Genomic DNA, 24,788 nt, shown 5'->3' with positions numbered 1-24,788 from the left:
TGCTCTTTATTGGAATAAAATTGTAGCGTGTAGGGTTGAGCGACCTTTACTTTTATAGGATCGGGTCGGGTTTCACGAAACCCGACTTTTTGAAAAGTCGGGTCGAGTGAAATCGGCCGATCCTATAAAAAAGTCGGGGTCGGGGTCGGCCGAAACTCGAAACCCAATGCAGTGCATTGGGTTTCCAATGGTTCCCAGGGTCTGAAGGAGAGGAAACTCTCCTTCAGGCCCTGCGTTCCATATTTAAGAAAAAGGAATTCCACCTCAACGAGGCAGTGAAAAGTAAAAACTAAATACTTTATTCACTTCATGTGAGAAGCAGAGGATAAAACATCAGCACAATATAGGTAAAAAAAACACTATCTACGCGTTTCAGGTGACGCAGCACCCTTAATCATGATATCATGCAAGCCTGGCTGTGACGTCAGACGGCCAGAACTCACTGCGCCTGCCCCACACAGTAGTACACAGCGCAGGCGCCGGATTTCATGTGAAAACAGCACGGAGGGGGCGGCGCCTGGAGCCCCTGAATATTTGAGTGACGGCAGTGTGGCGTTTCAAGCAGGGGGGTGAGGACCCGCCTCCCTGGATAAAGACAGGTATTTTGGAGAAGTAATAAAATGCTTTATTTGGGGAATACATGCACCAAAAACTAAAAGAGCCACCTTGTTAGAATGCAGCATTACTGCTGCACAAGGTGGCTCTTTTAGTTTGTAATGGCTGGAGGGGGGTGACAGTGGCCCTTTAACCTTCTGCACTGTTTCCTTGGCCAACCACTGCATCTACAGTCCTTAACTGTGCTCATTTATTGGTGTCCACAAAGCTGAGAAATACAGGCGGATACCTATCCATCATGCAAAACGATTGTTGAAGTATCTGATTGGCTCCAAATATATTCTGCAGCAGGAGAATGAGCCCAAACACACAATTAATGTAATTAAGAACAATCTTTAGTAAAAAAAAAATCCTGGAAGTTATACTACGGCCGCCCCCTTAGTGCCTTGAGCTCAACATCATGATCGATCAGCATTGATGCTGCTTTGAAGGTAAAGGTCACACTGAACATTGATTTCATTTAGATTTTTTTTCTTTTTTTCCCCATTCACTTTGCATTTTGTCAATTGAGTAAATATATACTATTCGATTTTCTATTTTTCAAGCATTTGTCACTCACATTCTCACCATTTACTGGCTGCAGAGGTGATGTTGCAACTAGAGTGCACATCACCGCTGCAGCCAATCACTGAGCTCAGAAGCTTGTGCCATCTACGTTGGCAGAGCAGCAGTGATCAGACGTCCCTGCTGCTGCATACAGAGATTGGAGTAACGTCAGGGAGGCAGCGCTGTACAGGTGGGGTGTGTGTAACAGAATTTTACTTTTTAGCACAATGCTGTTCTTTAGGTGCTAGAAAGCTACAAGCAAAAAATGCATCTAAGATCAGCAGGAACAGGTAGATATAGCAGAGACATGACGACGGGATGTGGTTATTTAGGGCTCATGCATGTTGCAGAGTCATCTGAGCAGACGCCATATGTTCCCATAATTTTTCTCTCAGATTTATACAGAAATCTGCTTGCTTCTATATGAAGATGGAGGCATAGACATATCATTAAGGGTCGTTACACTGAAATAATGGCTTTATGTGCTGCATGCACTAGCCTTTGTCTGAATATTCAATATACTTCTTTAGTTTAACAACCATTCGCAGATTTCACTCCTTAACCACACACATCAGATAAATGGTTGGTGGTCTCTTTATTCGGATTCCATTTCCACTCCCTTGCAGCTTCACTTTTTACTGATATTTATAGTAACTGTGATTTAGGAAAGATGTGTGAGCATCCAGCCGCTTTATTTTACACCAAATCATATTGACCATTACAGTAGTCAAGCAGTTAAACATGTCTCCAAACTTTCTTAGCGACATGCTGTCAAGAAAGACAAAGTGTAATGGTTGTGCATCACTTAAGTATCAGTCCAACCTAATGTCCAACTGGGAAGCACTTAACATATTAAAAAGCTGATGTTTTAATGCGCTTTACAAATTATCCTGCAATTTTCGGAGCTTTTCAAATGGAGACATGGCATTAACCAGTTCAGTGCTGCACACAAGGGAGGTTATCTTAAAAAAACACGAGTTAAAGTTACTATTTTCAAATATGGTTCCTCAAAATCTAAAAATAAGAAGCATATGTTTCACAAGTGCTTGAAGATGAAGGTTTAATCCTCCAGCTCAAGTGCAACATATGCATCCAGAGGAGCTTCAGGACCTCAATGGATTCTCATGTGAAAATATAAAAACTTTTAATGAAGGGATGCTCCTCAGTTTCATCACGTGGATTTATAATTCATCTCGTAATTTTAAATTCTCAGATTTTATGGGGGTCATTTATTATCATGTATTAAGAATTTTTACAGTATTTTTTTTTTAAATATGAGATAAGTTAAAAGTCAATGGGCCTTGTTCCAAATTTGCAAAAATGTATCTTAAATGTGTTGCCTCTTTGTTACTTTAGGCTTTATACAAGGGGGGTGGGAAACCTCAGCCCCCCGGGCCATTTGCGGCCCTCGATGAAATTTTATCAGGCCCCCGGGCAGATTCTCAGGGACCGCATTCTTGGGCAAGGAGCTGTATTTTGATTACAACAGCTCATTAATTTCTTCTTGTTCTGTTAGCACAAACATGCAGTGTTCACTACTGAACACTGAAGGGCATGCAATAAAATATTATGTCCTGACACCAGTGCCAGAGTCAGAATGTACTTTGTGGGCGGAGTTTGGACGGCCCCCGAAGGATGGTATAAAAATCCAAACGGCCCTTGGTAGAAAAAAAAGATTCCCCACCCTACTTTATACCATTCCCTACTGGACTGATTTTGTGACTTTATGCAAGTCTTAACCCCTTCCCGACCTTTGACGCCACGTAGGCGTCATGAAAGTCGGTGCCAATCCGACCCATGACGCCTATGTGGCGTCATGGAAAGATCGCGTCCCTGCAGGCCGGGTGAAAGGGTTAACTCACATTTCACCCGATCTGCAGGGACAGGGGGAGTGGTAGTTTAGCCCAGGGGGGGTGGCTTCACCCCCTCGTGGCTACGATCGCTCTGATTGGCTGTTGAAAGTGAAACTGCCAATCAGAGCGATTTGTAATATTTCACCTATTATAACGGGTGAAATATTACAATCCAGCCATGGCCGATGCTGCAATATCATCGGCCATGGCTGGAAATACTAATGTGCCCCCACCCCACCGATCGCCCCCCCAGCCCCCCGATCTGTCCGGTACACTGCTCCGGCTCCCCTCTGTCCTGTGCTCCGCTCCCCCCCGTGCTCTTGTCCGCTCCCCCCGTGCTTCAATCACCCCCCCGTGCTCCGATCACCCCCCCTGCACTCCGATCCACCCCCCTCTGTGCTCCGTTCCACCCCCCCGTGCTCCGTTCCACCCCCCGTGCTCCGTTCTACCCCCCGTGCTCCGTTCCACCCCTCCCGCGCTCCGATCCCCCCCCCCGTGCTCCCCCCACCCTATCATACTTACCGATCCTGCCGGGGTCCGTCCGTCTTCTCCCCGGGCGCCGCCATCTTCCAAAATGGCGGGTGCATGCGCAGTGCGCCCGCCGAATCTGCCGGCCGGCAGATTCGTTCCAAAGTGCATTTTGATCACTGAGATATAATCTATCTCAGTGATCAAAATAAAAAAAAATAAATGACCCCCCCCCCTTTGTCACCCCCATAGGTAGGGACAATAAAAAAAATAAAGAATTTTTTTTTTCCACTAATGTTAGAATAGGGTTAGGGTTAGGGGTAGGGTTAGGGCTAGGGTTAGGGTTAGGGGTAGGGTTAGGGCTAGGGGTAGGGTTAGGGTTAGGGCTAGGGCTAGGGGTAGGGTTAGGGCTAGGGTTAGGGTTAGGGCTAGGGTTAGGGCTAGGGGTAGGGTTAGGGCTAGGGTTAGGGCTAGGGTTAGGGGTAGGGTTAGGGGTAGGGTTAGGGCTAGGGGTAGGGTTAGGGGTAGGGGTAGGGTTAGGGTTTCGGTATGTGCACACGTATTCTGGTCCTCTGCGGATTTTTCCGCTGCGGATTTGATAAATCCGCAGTGCTAAACCACTGCGGATTTATGGCGGATTTACCGCGTTTTTTCTGTGCATTTCACTGCGGTTTTACAACTGCGATTTTCTATTTGAGCAGTTGAAAAACCGCTGCGGAATCCGCACAAAGAAGTGACATGCTGCGGAATGTAAACCGCTGCGTTTCCGTGCAGTTTTTCCGCAGCGTGTGTACAGCGATTTTTGTTTCCCATAGGTTTACATTGAACTGTAAACTCATGGGAAACTGCTGCGGATCCGCAGCGTTTTCCGCAGCGTGTGCACATACATTTAGAATTAGGCTATGTACACACGGTGCGGATTTGGCTGCGGATAAGCAGCAGTGTTCCATCAGGTGTACAGTATCATGTAAACATATGGAAACCAAATCCGCTGTGCCCATGGTGCGGAAAATACAGCGCGGGAACGCTGCGTTGTATTTTCCGCAGCATGTCAATTCTTTGTGCGGATTCCGCAGCGTTTTACACCTGTTCCTCAATAGGAATCCACAGGTGAAATCCGCACAAAAAACACTGGAAATCCGCGGAAAATCCGCAGGTAAAACGCAGTGCCTTTTACCCGCGGATTTTTCAAAAATGATGCTGAAAAATCTCACACGAATCCGCAACGTGGGCACATAACCTTAGGGTTAGGGTTGGAATTAGGGTTGTGGTTAGGGGTGTGTTGTGGTTAGGGTTGTGATTAGGGTTATGGCTACAGTTGGGATTAGGGTTAGGGGTGTGTTGGGGTTAGGGTTAGGGCTGTGATTAGGGTTATGGCTACAGTTGGGATTAGGGTTAGGGATGTGTTGGGGTTAGGGTTAGGGCTGTGATTAGGGTTACGGCTACAGTTGGAATTAGGGTTGTGGTTAGGGTTAGGGGTGTGTTGGGGTTAGGGTTGTGGTTAGGGGTGTGTTGGGGTTAGGGTTGTGATTAGGGTTATGGATACAGTTGGGATTAGGGTTAGGGGTGTGTTGGGGTTAGTGTTGGAGGTAGAATTGAGGGGTTACCACTGTTTAGGCACATCAGGGGTCTCCAAACGCAACATGGCGCCACCATTGATTCCAGCCAATCTCGTATTCAAAAAGTCAAATGGTGCTCCCTCAATTCCGAGCCCTGACGTGTGCCCAAACAGTGGTTTACCCCCACATATGGGGTACCAGCATACTCAGGATAAACTGCGCAACAATTACTGGGGTCCAATTTCTCCTGTTACCCTTGTGAAAATAAAAAAAATGCTTGCTAAAACATCATTTTTGAGGAAAGAAAAATGATTTATTATTTTCACGGCTCTACGTTGTAAACGTCTGTGAAGCACTTGGGAGTTCAAAGTGCTCACCACATATCTAGATAAGTTCCTTGGGGGGTCTAGTTTCTAAAATGGGGTCACTTGTGGGGGGTTTCTACTGTTTAGGCACACCAGGGGCTCTGCAAACGCAACGTGACGCCCGCAGACCATTCCATCAAAGTCTGCATTTCAAAAGTCACTACTTCCCTTCTGAGCCCCGACGTGTGCCCAAACAGTGGTTTACCTCCACACATGGGGTATCAGCGTACTCAGGAGAAACTGAACAACAACTTTTGGGGTCCAATTTCTCCTGTAACCCTTGGGAAAATAAAAAATTCTGGGCTAACTAATTATTTTTGAGGAAAGAAAACGTATTTATTATTTTCACGGCTCTGCATTATATACTTCTATGAAGCACTTGGGGGTTCAAAGTGCTCACCACACATCTAGATAAGTTCCTTTCGGGGTCTAGTTTCCAAAATGGGGTCACTTGTGGGGGGTTTCTACTGTTTAGCCACATCAGGGGCTCTGTAAACGCAACGTGATGCCCGCAGAGCATTCCATCAAAGTCTGCATTTCAAAACGTCACTACTTCAATTCCGAGCCCCGTCATGTGCCCAAACAGTAGTTTACCCCCACATATGGGGTATCACCGTACTCAGGAGAAACTGGACAACAAATATTGGGGTCAAATTTCTCCTGTTACCCTTGGGAAAATAAAAAATTCTGGGCTAAATAATTATTTTTGAGGAAAGAAAACGTATTTATTATTTTCACGGCTCTGCATTATAAACTTCTGTGAAGCACTTGGGGGTTCAAAGTGCTCACCACACATCTAGATAAGTTCCTTTCGGGGTCTAGTTTCCAAAATGGGGTCACTTGTGGGGGGTTTCTACTGTTAAGCCACATCAGGGGCTCTGCAAACGCAACGTGACGCCCACAGAGCATTCCATCAAAGTCTGCATTTCAAAACGTCACTACTTCACTTCCGAGCCCCGGCATGTGCCCAAACAGTGGTTTACCCCCACATATGGGGAATCAGCGTACTCAGGAGAAACTGGACAACAACTTGTGGGGTCAAATTTCTCCTGATACCCTTGGGAAAATAAAAAATTGCAGGCTAAAAGATCATTTTTGAGAAAATATATATATATTTTTTTCATGGTTCTGCATTATAAACTTCTGTGAAGCACTTGGGGGTTCAAAGTCCTCACCACACATCTAGATTAGTTCCTTTGGTGGACTAGTTTCCAAAATGGGGTCATTTCTGGGGGATCTCCAATGTTTAGGCACACAGGGGCTCTCCAAACGCAACATGGTGTCCGCTAACAATTGGAGCTAATTTTCCATTCAAAAAGTCAAATAGTGCGCCTTCCCTTCCGAGCCCTGCCGAGTGCCCAAACAGTGGTTTACCCCCACATATGAGGTATCGGTGTACTCAGGATAAATTGCCCAACAAATTTTAGGATCCATTTTATCCTGTTGCCCATGTGAAAATGAAAAAATTGAGGCTAAAAGAATTTTTTTGTGAAAAAAAAGTACTTTTTCATTTTTACGGATCAATTTGTGAAGCACCTGGGGGTTCAAAGTGCTCACTATGCATCTAGATAAGTTCCCTGGGGCGTCTAGTTTCCAAAATGGGGTCACTTGTGGGGGAGCTCCAATTTTTAGGCACACGGGGGCTCTCCGAACGTGACATGGTGTCCGCTAAAGAGTGGAGCCAATTTTTGATTCAAAAAGTCAAATGGCGCTCCTTCCCTTCCAAGCCCTGCCGTGCGCCCAAACAGTGGTTTACCCCCACATATGAGGTATCAGCGTACTCAGGACAAATTGGACAACAACTTTCGTGGTTCAGTTTCTCCTTTTACCATTGGGAAAATAAAAAAATTGTTGCTAAAAGATTATTTTTGTGACTAAAAAGTTAAATGTTCATTTTTTCCTTCCATGTTGCTTCTGCTGCTGTGAAGCACCTGAAGGGTTAATGAACTTCTGGAATGTGGTTTTGAGTACCTTGAGGGGTGCAGTTTTTAGAATGGTGTCACTTTTGGGTATTTTCAGCCATATAGACCCCTCAAACTGACTTCAAATGTGAGGTGGTCCCTAAAAAAATGGTTTTGTAAATTTCGTTGTAAAAATGAGAAATCGCTGGTCAAATTTTAACCCTTATAACTTCCTAGCAAAAAAAATTTTTGCTTCCAAAATTGTGCTGATGTAAAGTAAACATGTGGGAAATGTTATTTATTAACTATTTTGTGTCACATAACTCTCTGGTTTAACAGAATAAAAATTCAAAATGTGAAAATTGCAAAATTTTCAAAATTTTCACCAAATTTCCGTTTTTATCACAAATAAACGCATAATTTATTGACCTAAATTTACCACTAACATGAAGACCAATATGTCACGAAAAAACAATCTCAGAACCGCTAGGATCCATTGAAGCGTTCCTGAGTTATTACCTCATAAAGGGACACTGGTCAGAATTGCAAAAAACGGCAAGGTCTTTAAGGTCAAAATAGGCTGGGTCATGAAGGGGTTAATTGATACATTTGTCTAAAACAGCTGGAGGGCCTAACCAAGCCCACTTTGTCTAAACAAAAAAATAAAATAAACCCCCTTAGGCTACGCACTCACAATGAGATTTTGCGATTTTGACGCTATGCGTTTTAAGTGTGTTACCAGGGATGAAACACATCAAAAAGGCATGCAATCCACACCTATGTATGGCAATAAGGTTTTCTCAAAGCAAAAAAAAAAAAACAACAGGAAGTATAAAAAACAAAGCAGCTTTATTTAAAGCATGACTCACCAAAAAGAGACAAAAACCGAAGCACCAAAAACAAGCTAAAACGAATATTAAAAAAAATCAAGTAACCTACGGCAAATTAAATAATAAGGTGCAGAAATTTGGCAACATCAAAAACCCACCAAAAGCACATGGTGAGAACATAGCCTAACAAGTGTGACACCTATGACAGCAATAGTGTGACATTCTATATAGTCTGGAAGCAGTAAAGTGACTCTGATATATAAGTTGAATCACTATTATTTGCTGTCAAGGAAAATAATATGGTGATTTTAGGGTTTCCCAACGAAGTCCATCCACTATAGAATTAAACTCTGCCATTTCTCTTTGACAGGCAACAGGGTTGAGGAGATTATGACACTTAGTAGATGGGTATATATTGCTGACATTTAACATGTGGAGTGAGGCAACTGACCTGTAATTGCTTGTGGTAGCTGTAAAAATACCTTTAAAAGGCCAAACATGGGATATCAAATTGAACTTACATTTGATTAAAGGGGGGAAACTTTTCATTTGAATGAATGTAATTGTTGTGGCTGTATCCTACTTCCAAAACTCTACTCTCATTATGGAAAATAAATGTATGTATTCAGAGTTGACCCATAGTTGAATCTTCAATATCAAATCATTTAACTGTGGCGCTATAGAGTTAAGTCCTCTTTTTCTCAGAAGAGGCAATTTGCATATTATATTTCCCAGAGGAGCATTGAACGCCGAATAAGCCTCCTTACCTTGGCAAGCCAGAGATGGTATGTCACTCTCCATAAGGAGAAACAATACCCCTTAGATCCCTGTCCAGAGCCTCTCACCTAGCCAAATCAGTTCTCATGCTTCGCACTGACGAGAGCCAACAGCCCGAAACACCGTGTCTGCGAATTGAGATACTGATTTGGCTTTTATCCTAAGTCATATTACACGACTCGTTAAAGGGTTGATTGTGACTTGTAGGATCGCTACTTCCAACAGGTGGCGCTATAGAGTTAAGTCCTCTTTTTCTCAGAAGAGGCAATTGGCATATTAACTTCTCCCAGGATTTATACGCTTTCCATACCTGTGGTGCTGTTCTATGGGTGAGTAATAATTTATTTAGGATTTTACATGTACCTATAAACAAGGTCCCAAATCATTTAGTTTTAAGGTGAGATACAAGATGTGCTTCAGTGGTAGGGCTCATGCAGACGTCCGATCAAACCAGTTGAAGCATGGACCACAATGAATGGATTGGCTGCACTTCTCCTGGCCTGAGCGTCACTGCCTCATAGACATATATGAAGCTGCGAGGCTCAGGTCGGAGAGCTGAGGCCAGTCTACGCATTGTAGACCATGTTTGGATCGATTTGCATCGATGTCTGCATGAGCCCTTAGTCTCTAGGTCTGTATAGTTTTTGTAGCCCCAAAATCAGCGCTACTATTACATAAAATAAATGTGTTCATTAATGAGTGTTACTGATTAAAAACAAATGAAGATTAACCCATCATATATTTGATATGCAAAAATGTAATTGTCTTGGGGCATGGTCTAGCGGTGAGTGTAGAAGGATATGTCGTGGTGGAGCTCCACTATAACCATCCCGAAAAGATTATTTAAACTGGTAAAACTTGCTTAACAGAGAAACTGTCCCAAATCCCTTGGAGTGCAAGGGCACGATGGTGGCAGTGTTTGAAAATGATGATTTACAGCAAAAAGATGAGCAGAAGCCCGCACAGCAAGGCAGAGGAAATTCAAGATGGCGCTCAAACGCTAAGAGTAGGAAGGAGGCAGAAGGACATCATTACGGATTCAGTGGTTGGATTGAATCAGTTTACCCCACAACTACAAACATTGAGCAAGCTTTATCAAAGTGTCTTCCTTGCTCACCCAAGACCATTTGGAAATTTACCAAGATCATGCTTCATGGCTCTAAGTTATGAAGAGGAGAAAAATTGATCATACAAACTGTGAAATATGTCTAGCCCCATGGGTGATAATAATTCTGAGGAGTAAGATGCTGACACAGGCTTATCTAGGAAGAGGTCCATCAAGGCTGGCTGTTCAGTTGCATGCGAGAACATGAAAGCCATATACACCCGAGTCACCTTATAAGATACAGTTATATAAAAAGTTTGGGCACCCCTATTAATCTTAAGCTTAATGTTTTATAAAAATTGTTTTTTTTTTGCAACAGCTAATTCAGTTTCATATATCTAATAACTGTTGGACACAGTAATGTTTCTGCCTTGAAATGAGGTTTATTGTACTAAAATAAAATGTGCAATCTGCATTCAAACAAAATTTGACATGTGCATAAGTATGGGCACCCCACCAGAAAAGTGACATTAATATTTAGTAGATCCTCCTTTTGCAAAAATAACAGCCTCTAGTCGCTTCCTGTAGCTTTTAATGACTTCCTGGATCCTGGATGAAGGTATTTTTGACCATTCCTCTTTACAAAACAATTCCAGTTCAGTTAAGTTTGATGGTCGCTGAGCATGGACAGCCCTCTTCAAATGATCCCAGAATGATGTTCAATGATATCCAGGTCTGGGGACTGGGATGTCCATTCCAGAACAGTGTAATTGTTCCTCTGCATGAATGCCTGAGTAGATTTGGAGTGGTGTTTTGGATCATTGTCTTGCTGAAAGATCCATCCCCTGCGCAACTTCAACTTTGTCACTGATTCATCAACATTATTGTCAAGAATCTTGTCTGAGAAGAATCCATGTGTCCCTCAACTTTAACAAGATTCCCGGTGCCGGCATTGGCCACACAGCCCCAAAGCATGATGGAACCTCCACCAAATTTTACTGTGGGTAGCAAGTGTTTTTCTTGGAATGCTGTGTTTTTTGGCCACCATGCATGACGCCATTTTGTATGACCAAACAACTCAATCTTGGTTTCATCAGTCCACATAACCTTCTTCAAAAAATAAATTGGCTTCTCCAAATGTGCTTTTGCATACCTCAGCCGACTGTTTGTGGCATGCTTGCAGAAACGGCTTCTTTCACATCACTCTCCCATTCAGCTTCTCCTTGTGCAAAGTGTGTTGTATAGTTGACCGATGCACAGTGACACCATCTGCAGCAAGTTGATGCTGCAGCTCTCTGGAGGTGGTCTGAGGATTGTCCTTGACTGATCTCACCATTCTTTTTCTGTCTTTCTGATGTTTTTCTTGGCCTGCCACTTCTGGACTTAACAAGAACTGTACCTGTGTTCTTCCATTTCCTTACTATGTTCCTCACAGTGGAAATTGACAGGTTAAATCTCTGAGACAGCTTTTTGTATCCTTCCCCTGAACAACTATGTTGAATAATCTTTGTTTTCAGATCATTAGACAGTTGTTTTGAGGAGCCCATGATGCCACTCTTCAGATGAGATTCAAACAGGAGAACAACTTGCAAGTGGCCACTTTAAGTAGCTTTTCTCATGATTGCTTACACCTGGCTATGAAGTTCAAAGCTCAATGAGGTTAGAAAACAAAAAAAAGTGCTTTAGTAAGTCAGTTAAAAGTAGGTAGGAGTATTTAAAACAAGAAAATGATAAGGGTGCCCATACTTGTGCACCTGTCAAATTTTGTTTGAATGCAGATTGCACATTTTCTGTTAGTACAATAAACCTCATTTCAAGGCAGAAACATTACTGTGTCCAACAGTTATTAGATATATGAAACTGAAATAGATGTTGCAAAAAAAACATTTTTAATAAAACATTAAGCTTAAGATTAATAGGGGTGCCCAAACTTTTTCATATAACTGTACTGTAATGAAAGTCACACAAATTGGATATGCCTGTGATTTAATTTTTTTCCTTTGATTTTGCAATGTGACTTGGAATCCATCCATCAATTTGTGGATGATTTTGGTTTCCATTGACAAACATTTTTTTCAATGAATTACATAATTTTTTATCAGTAAAGATTTTCAAACTTTTCGTTTGCTGAAACTTTATGTTTCATATAAATAAAGGGCGGTACGTTACAAGAGTACAGAGATCTGATCTATTCCTCTCTTATGACGTATATTTACATTATATGGTTTCAAAGGGGTTAACGAAACTTACTTGCCACTGTCCTTAATTTAAAAAAAGCATCTCTATTTCTCTTACAGTAAGTAACATAGGCAAAGTATAATGCATTGACAAGAAATCGCATTTGATTGATGCTATGGCTGTCTGCTTAACATAGACTGTAAATGTGCTGTTGTGTAGTTTAATGGCAGAGATTAGCTGACTCAGCAGGTTGATGGCAGATGAAAAACATTAACATAAACAGAATGCAAATGTTAAAAAACTAAATATCCGAATGTGCTGAGATATAGAGAAATTTGATGTAAAAGGACAAATATCCATGATGAGAAATAAAACAGGAGCACAAGGCGCTGATTACTGCGGACTAGCAATGACAACTCACACAATTATGTAACTTATAAGGTGCATTTATACTACATAATTATCAATAACAAGTTTTCAAGTTTTCTAGGAAGGCTCATTTTATGATCACCATGCTAAACAGGCTGCCGATCACCCGAAAAATGTGCAAAATGCTCGTTTGTCAGGTGAAATTGTCTTTTGGTTTGCACAAAAGATGATCATTCTCAGCAGCACATTATCGGGTGTAAACAGGAACAATGGCAGATGATCCATTCAATACAATCTATTTCTGATCATTCAGTGTGCCTCTAAAGAGTGCGGTCAGCCTGTGTAAACAGACTATTAAACTACCACAGATCAGCAAACAAGTGTCGGATTGACGCTCATTTTTTGCCTTCAGTTGGCTGCTGTAATTGGACTTTTTTCATTTTCGTTTTTCGCTCCCCTCCTTCCCAGAGCCATAACTTTTTTATTTTTCCGTCAATATGGCCATGTGAGTTCTTATTTTTTTGCGGGACGAGATGTACTTTTGAACGATACCATTGATTTTACCATGCCGTGTAACAGAAAACGGGAAAAAAATTCCAAGTGTGATGAAATTGCAAAAAAGAGTGCAATCTCACACTTGTTTTTTGTTTGGCTTTTTTGCTAGGTTCACCAAATGCTAAAACTAACCTGCCATTATGATTCTCCAGGTCATTACGAGTTCATAGACACCTAACATGTTTAGGTTATTTTTTATCTAAGTTGTGAAAAAAAAATTCCAAAGTTTGCGTAAAAAAATAAATAAAAAATTGCGCGATTTTCCGATACCCGTAGCGTCTCCAATTTTTGTGATCTGGGGTCAGGTGAAGGCTTATTTTTTGCGTGTCGAGCTGACATTTTTAATGATACCATTTTGGTGTAGATAAGTTATTTTGATCGCCCGTTATTGCATTTTAATGCAATGTCGTGGCGACCAAAAAAACGTAATTTTGGCGTTGATTTTTTTTCTCGCTACACCATTTAGCGGTCAGGTTAATCCTTTGTTTTTATTGATAGATCGAGCGATTCTGAACGCGGCGATACCAAATATGTGTGTGTTTGATTTTTTTTAATTGTTTTATTTTGATTGGGGTGAAAGGGGGGTGATTTGAACTTTTATGTATTTTTTTTTTTTTTTTTTTATATTTTTAAACACTTTTTTTAAAATTTTTGCATGCTTCAATAGCCATAGGATGCTAGAAGCATGCACTACACGATCGCCTCTGCTACATAGAGGTGAAGTACAGATCACCTCTATGTAGCATAAATGCAGGTGCACTTTGAACGCCGACCACAGGGTGGCACTCAAAGCCTCCGGACATCAACAACCATAGAGGTCTCAAGGAGACCTCTGGTTGTTATGGCAATGCACCGCTGACCCCCGATCATGTGACGGGGGTCAGCAATGCGAGCACTCCCGGCCGCGTGGCCGGGAGTGCTAGTTAAATGCCGCTGTCAGCGCTTGACGGTGGCATTTAACTAGTTAATGGGCGCGGGCGGATCGCGATTCCGCTCGCGCTCATTGCGCACACATGTTAGCTGTACAAAACAGCTGACATGTCACGGCTTTGAGGTGGGCTCACCACTGGAGCCCACCTCAAAGCAGGGGATCTGCCAGCTGACGTACTATTCCATCAGCTGGCAGAAAGGGGTTAAAGATCCCAGCCACACATTTGTAGCTTAAACAGATATTATTGCTTCCCTAATATTTTGTCAGGATACAAAAGTACACACTGTTAGAAAAGACCAATAGATGTACAGTCTGGAATCTTTTTACTGAGCCATGTTTCTAAAGATCAGTGATTAGATACTAAATGCAAAGTGTTTGTTTGGAAAGTAAATAATATATAAAAAAATGCTGAAAATGGATTAAAAAAAGATGCAATACTCACCTTGATGTTCATCTACCATTTCTGATTCATCCTTTGCTATACGCTGCACAGTCAATGTCCCATCACAGGATCATGTGACTGATGCAGCCAATCACAAGCTGTATCAGTAGTCCGCTACAGCCAGCGACAGGTTGCAGTGACATCATTTCCCATGGAAGGGAAATGAGAGGATGTCATTGGTGCAGCAGGAAGTAGAGACTCAACAGCACCAGAATGACTGGGACAGTCGAACAGTGAGGAATTACTTCCAGGATCAACCGAACGGGTTAGGCTACTTTCACACTAGCGTCGGTACGGGGCCGTCGCCATGCATCGGCCCGACGTACCGACACAAACTGTGAAAAAAATGAACAACGGGGGCAGCGGATGCAGTTTTTCAATGCATCCTCTGCCCCATTGTAAGGTCTGGGGAAGAGGGTGCGGAGTTACGGCCGCGCATGCGCGGTCAGAAATGGCGGACACGACGCACAAAAAAACGTTACATGCAACATTTTGTGCCGACGGTCCGCCAAAACACGATGCATCCATCGCACATCGGATGCGACGTGTGGCCATATGTCGCAATGTGTCTCTAATGCAAGCCTATGGAAAAAAAAACGCATCCTGCGGGCAACTTTGCAGGATGCGTTTTTTCTCCAAAAAAGACGCATTGCAACGTACGTCACACAACGCTAGTGTGAAAGTAGCCTTAAATGTTTTCAAGCACAAACAAATCCAGCAGTGCAACACATCATGAGAAAAGCAAAATAAGATACATAGCAAGGCCCTTGGATATAACTGGAATTTTTGGTAATGTCCCTCTTAATATCCCATACCTTAAATGCAGCCCCTCCATGGATGATGGATTTAATGAAGATCCCCAGATCAGTGCTGGTGTCTCTGGACTTGTTCCCTTTTAGGCTAACTCCTAATCCAGCTGATCCGGAGTCATTCAGTGGGATCTCAAAAGTCATTTGTGCTACTTTCTCTGTAGAAACAGCATGGTTCTCCGATTCACTTTTCTGCTGAAAAACAAAAATATAATAACATCATTATGTATCAAGTTCACATGTATCATACACATTCATATTCAGCAAAACATGACATTTTAAGTTTGAAGGTTTTTTTTGCCTTAACCATTTTCCACATACTCTTCTTCATGCTATTAGGAATAAAGGGAATAGTAACTGCTGTCGTAAATCGTTCAAAAAGTTGTAAACAGGGAGTAATATATCATTGATGCACCATGTGCAGCCACACAGGAGTATAGGAGGGTCCACTACCACCTCCAATTCAGCAAGAATATTGTGTCATAGACACAAAGAAAGGCCAATATATTGTTCTGTGTTTGTATCCCCCACTGGTTTCAAAATGCACAAAATTGAAAGTTCATCTAGAAATCTTGATCAAGAGAGAACACTGAAGTGAGATGCACAAAAAAAAAAGTTGATGTTTGTTTAACCCCTTTACCACCAAGGGTGGTTTGCACATTAATGACCGGGCCAATTTTTACAATTCTGACCACTGTCCCTTTATGAGGTTATAACTATGGAACACTTCAACGGATCCCGGTGATTCTGACACTGTTTTCTCGTGACATATTATACTTCATGATAGTGGTAAAATTTCTTTGATATTACCTGCGTTTATTTGTGAAAAAAAAGGAAATTTGGCGAAAATTTCACAATTTTCCAACTTTGAATTTTTATGCAATTAAATCACAGAGATATGTCACACAAAATACTTAATAAGTAACATTTCCCACATGTCTACTTTACATCAGCACAATTTTGGAACCAACTTTTTTTTGTTAGGGAGTTATAAGGGTTAAAAGTTGACCAGCAATTTCTCATTTTTACAACACCATTTTTCTTTAGGGACCACATCTCATTTGAAGTCATTTTGAGGGGTCTATATGATAGAAAATAACCAAGTGTGATACCATTCTAAAAACTGCACCCCTCAAGGTGCTCAAAACCACATTCAAGAACTTCATTAACCTTTCAGGTGTTTCACAGGAATTTTTGGACTGTTTAAATAAAAATGAACATTTAACTTTTTTTCACAAAAATTTATTTCAGCTCCAATTTGTTTTATATTACCAAGGGTAACAGGAGAAAATGGACCCCAAAAGTTATTGTACAATTTGTCTTCAGTATGATGATACCCCATATGTGGGGGTAAACCACTGTTTCGGCGCATGGCAGAGCTCAGAAGCGAAGGAGTGTCATTTGACTTTTCAATGCAAAATTGACTGGAATTGAGATGGGACGCCATGTTGCGTTTGGAGAGCCCCTGATGTGCCTTAACATGGAAACCCCCCACAAGTGACACCACTTTGGAAAGTAGACCCCCTAAGGAACTTATCAAGAGGTGTGATGAGCACTTTAACCCACCAAGAGCTTCAGAGAAGATTATACTGCAGAGCTGTAAAAATAAATACAAAATCATATTTTTTCACAAAAATGATCTTTTCGCCCCCCCCCCCCCCCAATTTTTTTTTATTTTCCCAAGGGTAAGAGAAGAAATTGGACCCCAAAAATTGTTGTACAATTTGTCCCGAGTACGTCGATACCCAATATGTGGGGGTAAACCACTGTTTGGGTGCATGGCAGAGATCGGTAGGGAAGGAGCGCCATTTGACTTTTCAATGCAAAATTGACTGGAATTGAGATGGGACGCCATGCTGCATTTGGAGAGTCACTGATGTGCCTAAACACTGAAACCTCCCACAAGTGACACCATTTTGGAAAGTAAACCCTCTAAGGAACTCATCTAGATGTGTTGTGAGAACTTTGAACCCCCAAATGTTTCACTACAGTTTATAACGCAGAGCCGTGAAAATAAAAAATCTTGTTTTCCCACAAAAAATATTTTTTTAGCCCCCAGTTTTGTATTTTCCCAAGGGTAACAGTTAAAATTGGACATCAAAAGTTGTTGCCCAATTTGTCCTGAGTACGCTGATACCCCATATGTGGGGGGAAACACCGGTTGAGCGCATGTGAGAGCTCCGAAGGGAAGGAGCGCCATTTGGAATGCAGACTTAGATGGAATGGTCTGCAGGCATCACATTGCGTTTGCAGAGCCCCTAATGTACCTAAACAGCGGAAACCTCCCACAAGTGACCCCATATTGGAAACTAGACCCAAGGAACTTATCTAGATGTGTTGTGAGAACTTTGAACCCCCAAGTGTTTCACTACAGTTTATAACGCAGAGCCGTGAAAATAAAAATTCTTTTTTTTTTCCACAAAAATTATTTTTTAGCCCCAGTTTTGTATTTTCCCAAGGGTAACAGGAGAAATTGGACACCAAAAGTTGTTGTTCAATGTCTCCTAAGTATGCCGATACCTAATATGTTGGGATAAACCCCTGCTTGGGCGCACGGGAGAGATTGCAAGGGAAGGAGCACTGTTTTACTTTTTCAACGCAGAATTGGCTGGAATTGAGATCGGACGCCATGTCGCGTTTGGAGAGCCCCTGATGTGTCTAAACAGTGGAAACCCCCAATTATAACTGAAACCCTAATCCAAACACACCCCTAACCCAAATTCCAACGTAACCCTAACCACACCCGTAATCTTGACACACCCCTAACCCTAATCCCAACCGTAAATGTAATCCAAACACTAACTTTAGCCCCAACCCTAACTTTAGCCCCAACCCTAACTGTAGCCCTAAACCTAGCCCCAACCCTTGCCCTAACTCTAATGGGAAAATGGAAATAAATACATTGTTTTTATGTTTTAATTTTCTCTAACTAAGGGAGTGATAAAGGGGGGGGTTGATTTACTATTTATAGTGGGTTTTCTAGCGGATTTTTATGATTGGCAGCCACCACATACTAAAAGACGCTTTTTATTGCAAAAAATATTTTTTGTGTTACCACATTTTGAGAGCTATAATTTTTCCATATTTTGGTCCAGAGTCATGTGAGGTCTTGTTTTTTGCATGACGAGTTGTCGTTTTTATTGGTAACATTTTCGGGCACGTGACATTTTTTTGTTCGCTTTTTATTCCGATTTTTGTGAGGCAGAATGACCAAAAACCAGCTATTCATGAATTTCTTTTGGGGTGGGCGTTTATACCATTCTGCATTTGGTAAAATGGATAAAGCAGTTTTATTATTTGCGTCAGTATGATTACAGCGATACCTCATTTATATCATTTTTTTTATGTTTTGGCACTTTTATACGATAAAAACTATCTTATCTAAAAAAAAAATTATTTTTGCATCGCTTTATTCTGAGGACAATAACTTTTTTATTTTTTCACTGATGATGCTGTATGGTGGCTAGTTTTTTGCGGCATAAGATGACGTTTTCAGTGGTACCATGGTTATTTATATCCGTCTTTTTGATCGTGTGTTATTCCACTTTTTGTTCATCAGTATGATAATAAAGCGTTGTTTGTTGCCTCTTTTTTTTACGGCGTTTACTGAAGGGGTTAACTAGTGGGACAGTTTTATAGGTCGGGTTGTTATGGACGCAGCGGTACTAAATATGTGTACTTTTATTGTTTTTTTTTAATTTAGATAAAGGAATGTATTTATTGGAACAATTTTTTATTATTATTTATTTAGGTTTTTTTTTTTTTTTTTTTACACATGTAATTTTAATTTTATTTTTTTTTACTTTTTTACTTTGCCCCGGGGTGGACATCACAGTAAAGTGACAGATCGCTGATCTGACACTTTTCTGTGCACTGTGTCAGATCAGCGGGGGAGGCTTCCCGGCGCCTGCTCTGAGCAGGCACTAGTAAGCCACCTCCCTGCAGGACCCGGATGCAGCCCCTCGGCCATTTTGGATCCGGGGCCAGCAGGGAGAGGAAAGTAGGAGACCCTCGGAGCAACGCGATCACATCGCGTTGCTCCGAGGGTCTCAGAGAAGCACGTAGGGAGTCTCCTCCCTGCACGATGCTTTCCTATACCGCCGGAACACATGTTTGATAACATTGTGCCAGGGGTTAATGTTCCGGGGGCGGTCCATGATTGCTCCTGGCACATAGTGCCGGATGTCAGCTGCAATAGTCAGCTGACACCCGGCAGCGATAGGCCGCGCTCTCCCTGTGAGCGCGGCTGATCGCGCTGGACGTTCTATTCCGTCCTTGGGAAGTAGGGCCCACCCAACATGGACGGAATAGTACGTTCAATGGTAGAAAGGGGTTAAAGTCGCTATCATGACTCTGTTGTCGGATATCCTGGGGCCAGAGGCTCCTTCCCAGTCCTTGGCGCTATGTGCTCCCTAGTTATCACTGCTTCCCAGATTCCATATAATGACTCCGGGGCTACGTACCTTGATCTCCTGAATATGCCCTTAATCAGTTTCCTCCACCACCCAGGGAAGCGGGGAGTAGCAGTGTATGTAAATACACAAATCAGACTAACAAGAGACTATGTACAGGGATATAGGAAAATACCAATCATACAAATATGCACTCACAAACTAAAGAGTGGAACACCAGGGAGGGAAGGAAGGAAAAAAAAAACAAATAAAAGATGAGGAAATGCACACAGACAAATCACCAAGCAACAGTCTTAAGATAAACACTCCAAACGATTCCTCAATCAACCATCTACTCCAGCTCCAGAGCCAGGCAGCAATGATCTAACATTGGCATCCCTGATAGCCAGAGGCAAGTATAAATAGGAGAGGGGATAGACTAATATTGAACAGCTGATACCATCAATGCAGGAAAGCTCTAGAAGCTCTCAACTGAACACTTGGAACATTTAATATGATGGTGAGGTACTTCTTATCAGTGCAGAAGGGTAGGGAAATCAGATGCTCCGTCCATCTGGTACCTCTCTGTCACAGTAAATCCATGACTGACGCATTTCATGAATCTGTCCAAAACATCTGGATTGGCAAAGTTGTTGAGGAATAATAATAAAAATACAACTTAAAAAGTGGTGCAAAATGTATGGAGAATAATGTGCACATATTATAAAACGTAATTAGGAGTGAATAACTTGAGAAAACTAGAAACTGAATTAAGACTTCTCTCAGCCCACCTTGCAGTTACTTCGAGATGAACTTTGTAGTTTTCACTGTCTAATATTCACACTTGTCCTTTTAAGATGCACCATTTGGGTACAAAGAGGAAACATTAAATTGTATTTGTATCTTGAGTTTAAATATGTATCGTTTGGTACATTCATTCTTATGGATTCTACTGCATTGCTTCATTTTGAACAAATTATATTTCTTTCCATTAAAAATATTTTAGCATCTACTAAGACAAAATCTTGTAATGCTGCTGTGCTAAATGAATGATGACAAAATAAAGAGCTTTCTTGACCATATATCATAAACAACCACATTATCAGCTTGAAACTCGTAAAAATGGCAGGCTAATTAAAATTCTGTTGCATCCATAAGTATTCTTGTAACACTCAAAGAATTTAAATTTGCTGGGTCATTTACATTTATTAAATTATCCTGTTTATTAAAGTAAAAGCAATTTACTTCAAATTTAATTAGCTGAACTGGTTTGGAAATATTAAGCCTCATGGAATGTTTTGTACAAACACTTAACTATACGTTACATATAGTATATATATGGATCCTATGTAGAATGTCCTATATAATCGCCTTTGTGATTTACGTTGTGAACACGTAGAAAACTTTTTGAGTTGAAAAGCAGTGAGAATATGGGCATGACTAGAGAAAATTAATGAACTAAGTGACTCTGAGCATAATATTATTGTTAATGTAAGACAAACATCAGTAAGAATGTGACAGATCGCACCGTTCCGTAATATCTGTGCACAGTAATGTTATGGTTCATTGAGAAAGGTAGAAAAAAATTAAAAAGTAAAAATTCACAAACCAAAATATTTGCACATAAGTGAGCGGCTATTTCTAGAGTCTGAGCCATATTACAGAGCCTGTTGACTTCTATGAGGCCTCTGCTTAAGCCTACATTTTAGAACAAAGCCACACTGCTGCATTCTGTAAGAATGCGATAGAAAAGAAATTGTGGTCTCCATCGTTGGACACTGTATTTTGAGGATTTTCTCCAGAGAAGACACTGAGGGGTTTCGACAAAATGGATACTGGCATGTTTAGGTGAGCTGCAATGCAGGAATGAAGAGCATTGGGATTCCAAATTGGTTTTTGTTACCAACGCGTTTCTGCACCGGAACGTCACCTTTCGCAAAATATAAAACCCAAAACATGGAGGGAATTTGGCACAATAATGCAAAGCTTTAAAAACTTTGCACACATCTCTGTGAATCTTTTCCTTTATCTTTAAGTGCTCAATCATCTTACAGTGTCAACCCATATAATGAGTTTTACAGAGGTTTATTTACACCTACTGTTTCTAAATAATGTTAGTGAGGAATAAATTGCATGTTTTTCGTTAAAAGTAAAATCTCTTAAGACCCTGGAAGATAAGTATTTGAACTCATCTTAATTTCTGAGCATCAATTATTTAATGATTGTATAAGTTATTTTCAAGTTAAGAACACTTGTGTGAAGTGAGAACTGTGAAGTGAACTGGTTTTATTAAAATTTATGACGTTATTTGTGTGTAAACTAATTGATTAATATGATGTGCAAAATTACCGGTAGTCATTACCTGTAAAAATTAATAGGTACATGACAAAGGGGGCTGCTAGTAAATATCATAGAGTATGTCCCACATAACAGGCCCCCCAAGAATCACAAGTACCCCAGAAGTTGTTTATAACTCACCCATAATAGCTGATATTAAGTATAGGTCAGCCTGCTGAAACCCCTTAAGGGTCAGCAGGTGGACCTATACTTAATATTAGCTATTATGGGTGAGTTATAAACAACTTCTGGAGTACTTGTGATTCTTGTACCTATTACCACTGAGATGTCCATAAATACACTCAATATATTCAAGTCTTGTTTACTCATCCTTGGCGCCTTTACTACCCTTACCTTGTGGTCAGCCTGCAAGTCCTTCTACTTATTCCCCTCTCTTGAACCCAAATTATTTGGCTAAATAGTATTTGTGATTTAATAAATTATTTTTTGGTTTTTATTCTACCATATGGTGTTTGCTGTACTCCGTGGTGCCTTTCATTCTTTGAAAAAGGAGTTTACTCTCGAGAATTCTTAAAGGGGTTTTGCCACAAATAAAGTTAATTTTAAGCAATACTGTAGATCATGGAATAAAAAAAATAATATTTTACAATTGGAAGTATTACTTTAAATTGTGGGAAAATAATTCCACTTCATAATATACTTTTTAAAAGTCAAGTAACGCAAAAAACTTTTCACATCAATGAAATAGTGATTTTTGTGTACTCACCATAAAATCCTTTTCTCTGAGCCATACATTGGGGGACACAGACCGTGGGTGTATGCTGCTGCCACTAGGAGGCTGACACTAAGTGATACAAAGAAAGTTAGCTCCTCCCCTGCAGTATACACCCTCCTGCTGGCTCTCAGCTAACCAGTTCAGTGCAAAAGCAGCAGGAGATCAATAACAATATATGAGTGTATAGCATGTCACATTATATATATATATATATATATATATATATATATATATATATATATATATATATATATATATATATATGAGTGTAGCATGGCAAATTATAAAACAAGCACAAGCTAATAATAGGGTGTGTCCCCCAATGAATGGCTCGGAGAAATTTTTTTTACAGTGAGTACACAAAAATCCCTATTTCTCCTTCGCCTCATTGGGGGACAAAGACCGTGGGATGTCCCAAAGCAGTCCCTGGGTGGGAAAAAGATCCGATCAGGCCTTGTGAAACTGATACTTACAAGTGTGCCACCGCGGCCTGCAGAGTCCACCTGCCCAGACTCACATCTGTGGAAGGCTGGGAATTATAGTGGTTCAAGAACGCATGCAGACTGGACGAACCGGCAATGTTGCAGGCGTGCTTTGCTGACGTCTGGTGCCTAGAACCCAAGAAACCTCGATAGACAGGGAGATAGGCTGACATGTAATACGGAAGGACTCCTGGTTGGTGTAACAAAGCCACCAGGCTAACATAGCCGATGAAAAGGCTAAACCCTTCCTGAAACCGTCAGGAAGCCGTGCTCTGACTGTGAGGTAGCCCAAATAAAGTGTCCAACCTTCGGATGGACGCCGTCCTCTAGACGTACCTACTCAGAGCACTCACCACGTCCAGAATATGGTGAACCCATTCCGTTTTGTGGACTGGTGTGGAAAGAGATGAGGGAAGAACAAAGCCCTCATAACTGTGGGAATACATTACCACCTTTGTAACAAGAGACAGGGATGGCCCGAGGGCAACCTTGCGCTAATGGTAATAAGGGAAAATAGTCTGAAAGAACAGAGCAGCTAGCTCCGAAGACTCGTTAGGATGAGAAGGTAGCAGAGAAAAAAGGGACAACCTTTCCTGATAGTAAAGTCTGTCCGGATCAAAAAGGGAGTCTACTGTAAGACTCCCAGGACCATTAAGGTCCCAAAGATCTAACTGTATGCGATAGGGAAGAGCCACAGGTAAAGACTCCCTGCGAGGAAGTCCATATTTGCAGTCTTGTTGCAATAAGATGGAAACATACTAGTTCCGCAAACAAGAAAACCTGACATGGTCAGTGCGGATCTCCCAGGATCACTGGGGCCCTTCCTGCTTCCGAAAAAATCTCAGAAGTAGTGGAAGAGGGGTTATGGAAATTGGTACCATGGAAGAACCAGAGCATGCACTGCGATGGCATTTGTATCTGGAGGCTGAAACATAAAAAAAGAGTACATTGGCGTTCAGTCTGGACGCCATCCGACCTACATCTGGCGTGCTCCAGAGAAGACAAATCTGATGGAAGACTTCAGGGTGAAGTTCCCACTCACATGAGGCGGGACCCTGATGGTGTCTGCCGCCCAAAGTTCTACTCCTGAGATGTGTAATGCCGAGATCACCGAATGATAGATCGTGGCTTAACAGAGAATGTGAGGTACCTTGGCCATGACGCCTAACCGTGGGTATGTACTAGATGATTGACGTATGGCGCAGACGTGGGATTGTCAGACTGAATCTGATAAGGTGACCAACCAGAAGGACATGCTGTAGAATTAGCTGTACCGTTCAGATCCCTAGAACAATGATCAGGAGAAGAGGACTGGCATCAGTAGTCACTAATAACCATTGAACCGGGAGAACGGATCTCCCCTGGATGAGGAAGGAGCTCAGAGACTACCCTTTGAAAGCCTGTTTGACCTGCAGAAAATGAAAGGCACGAAGGAAACTGCTTCCATTGTCATCACCAATTTCCCTCGGAACCCTGCTAGCAAATCAAATGGAACGAGGGGATGTGTGAACAAGTGCGCAAGCTTCCTGTTGAAGGGCCACGGCCTTGTCTCAAGGGAGAATCACTGACTTTCTGGAAGATTCCAGGATCATCCAAAAG

General features: G+C 41.6%; 1 protein-coding gene across 7 annotated transcripts in view; it reads right to left on the bottom strand.

Annotated features, from left to right (window-relative positions):
- PARD3B (par-3 family cell polarity regulator beta) overlaps positions 1-24,788 on the bottom strand; it is a 2,197,040-nt gene that overhangs the window by 1,485,919 nt on the left and 686,333 nt on the right. For 5 of the 7 annotated variants that reach the window (XM_069733662.1, XM_069733664.1, XM_069733666.1 and 2 more), the window contains exon 11: positions 15,250-15,438. In XM_069733662.1, the coding sequence (XP_069589763.1) occupies positions 15,250-15,438 (189 nt within the window). The remainder of the gene's footprint in view (positions 1-15,249; positions 15,439-24,788) is intronic. The other 2 variants (XM_069733663.1, XM_069733665.1) reach the window with 1 other exon arrangement.

Source organism: Ranitomeya imitator, chromosome 7 (assembly GCF_032444005.1).
Source record: "Ranitomeya imitator isolate aRanImi1 chromosome 7, aRanImi1.pri, whole genome shotgun sequence".
NCBI classification, from domain to species: domain Eukaryota; kingdom Metazoa; phylum Chordata; class Amphibia; order Anura; family Dendrobatidae; genus Ranitomeya; species Ranitomeya imitator.
This window is presented reverse-complemented; position numbering and strand designations above follow the sequence as displayed.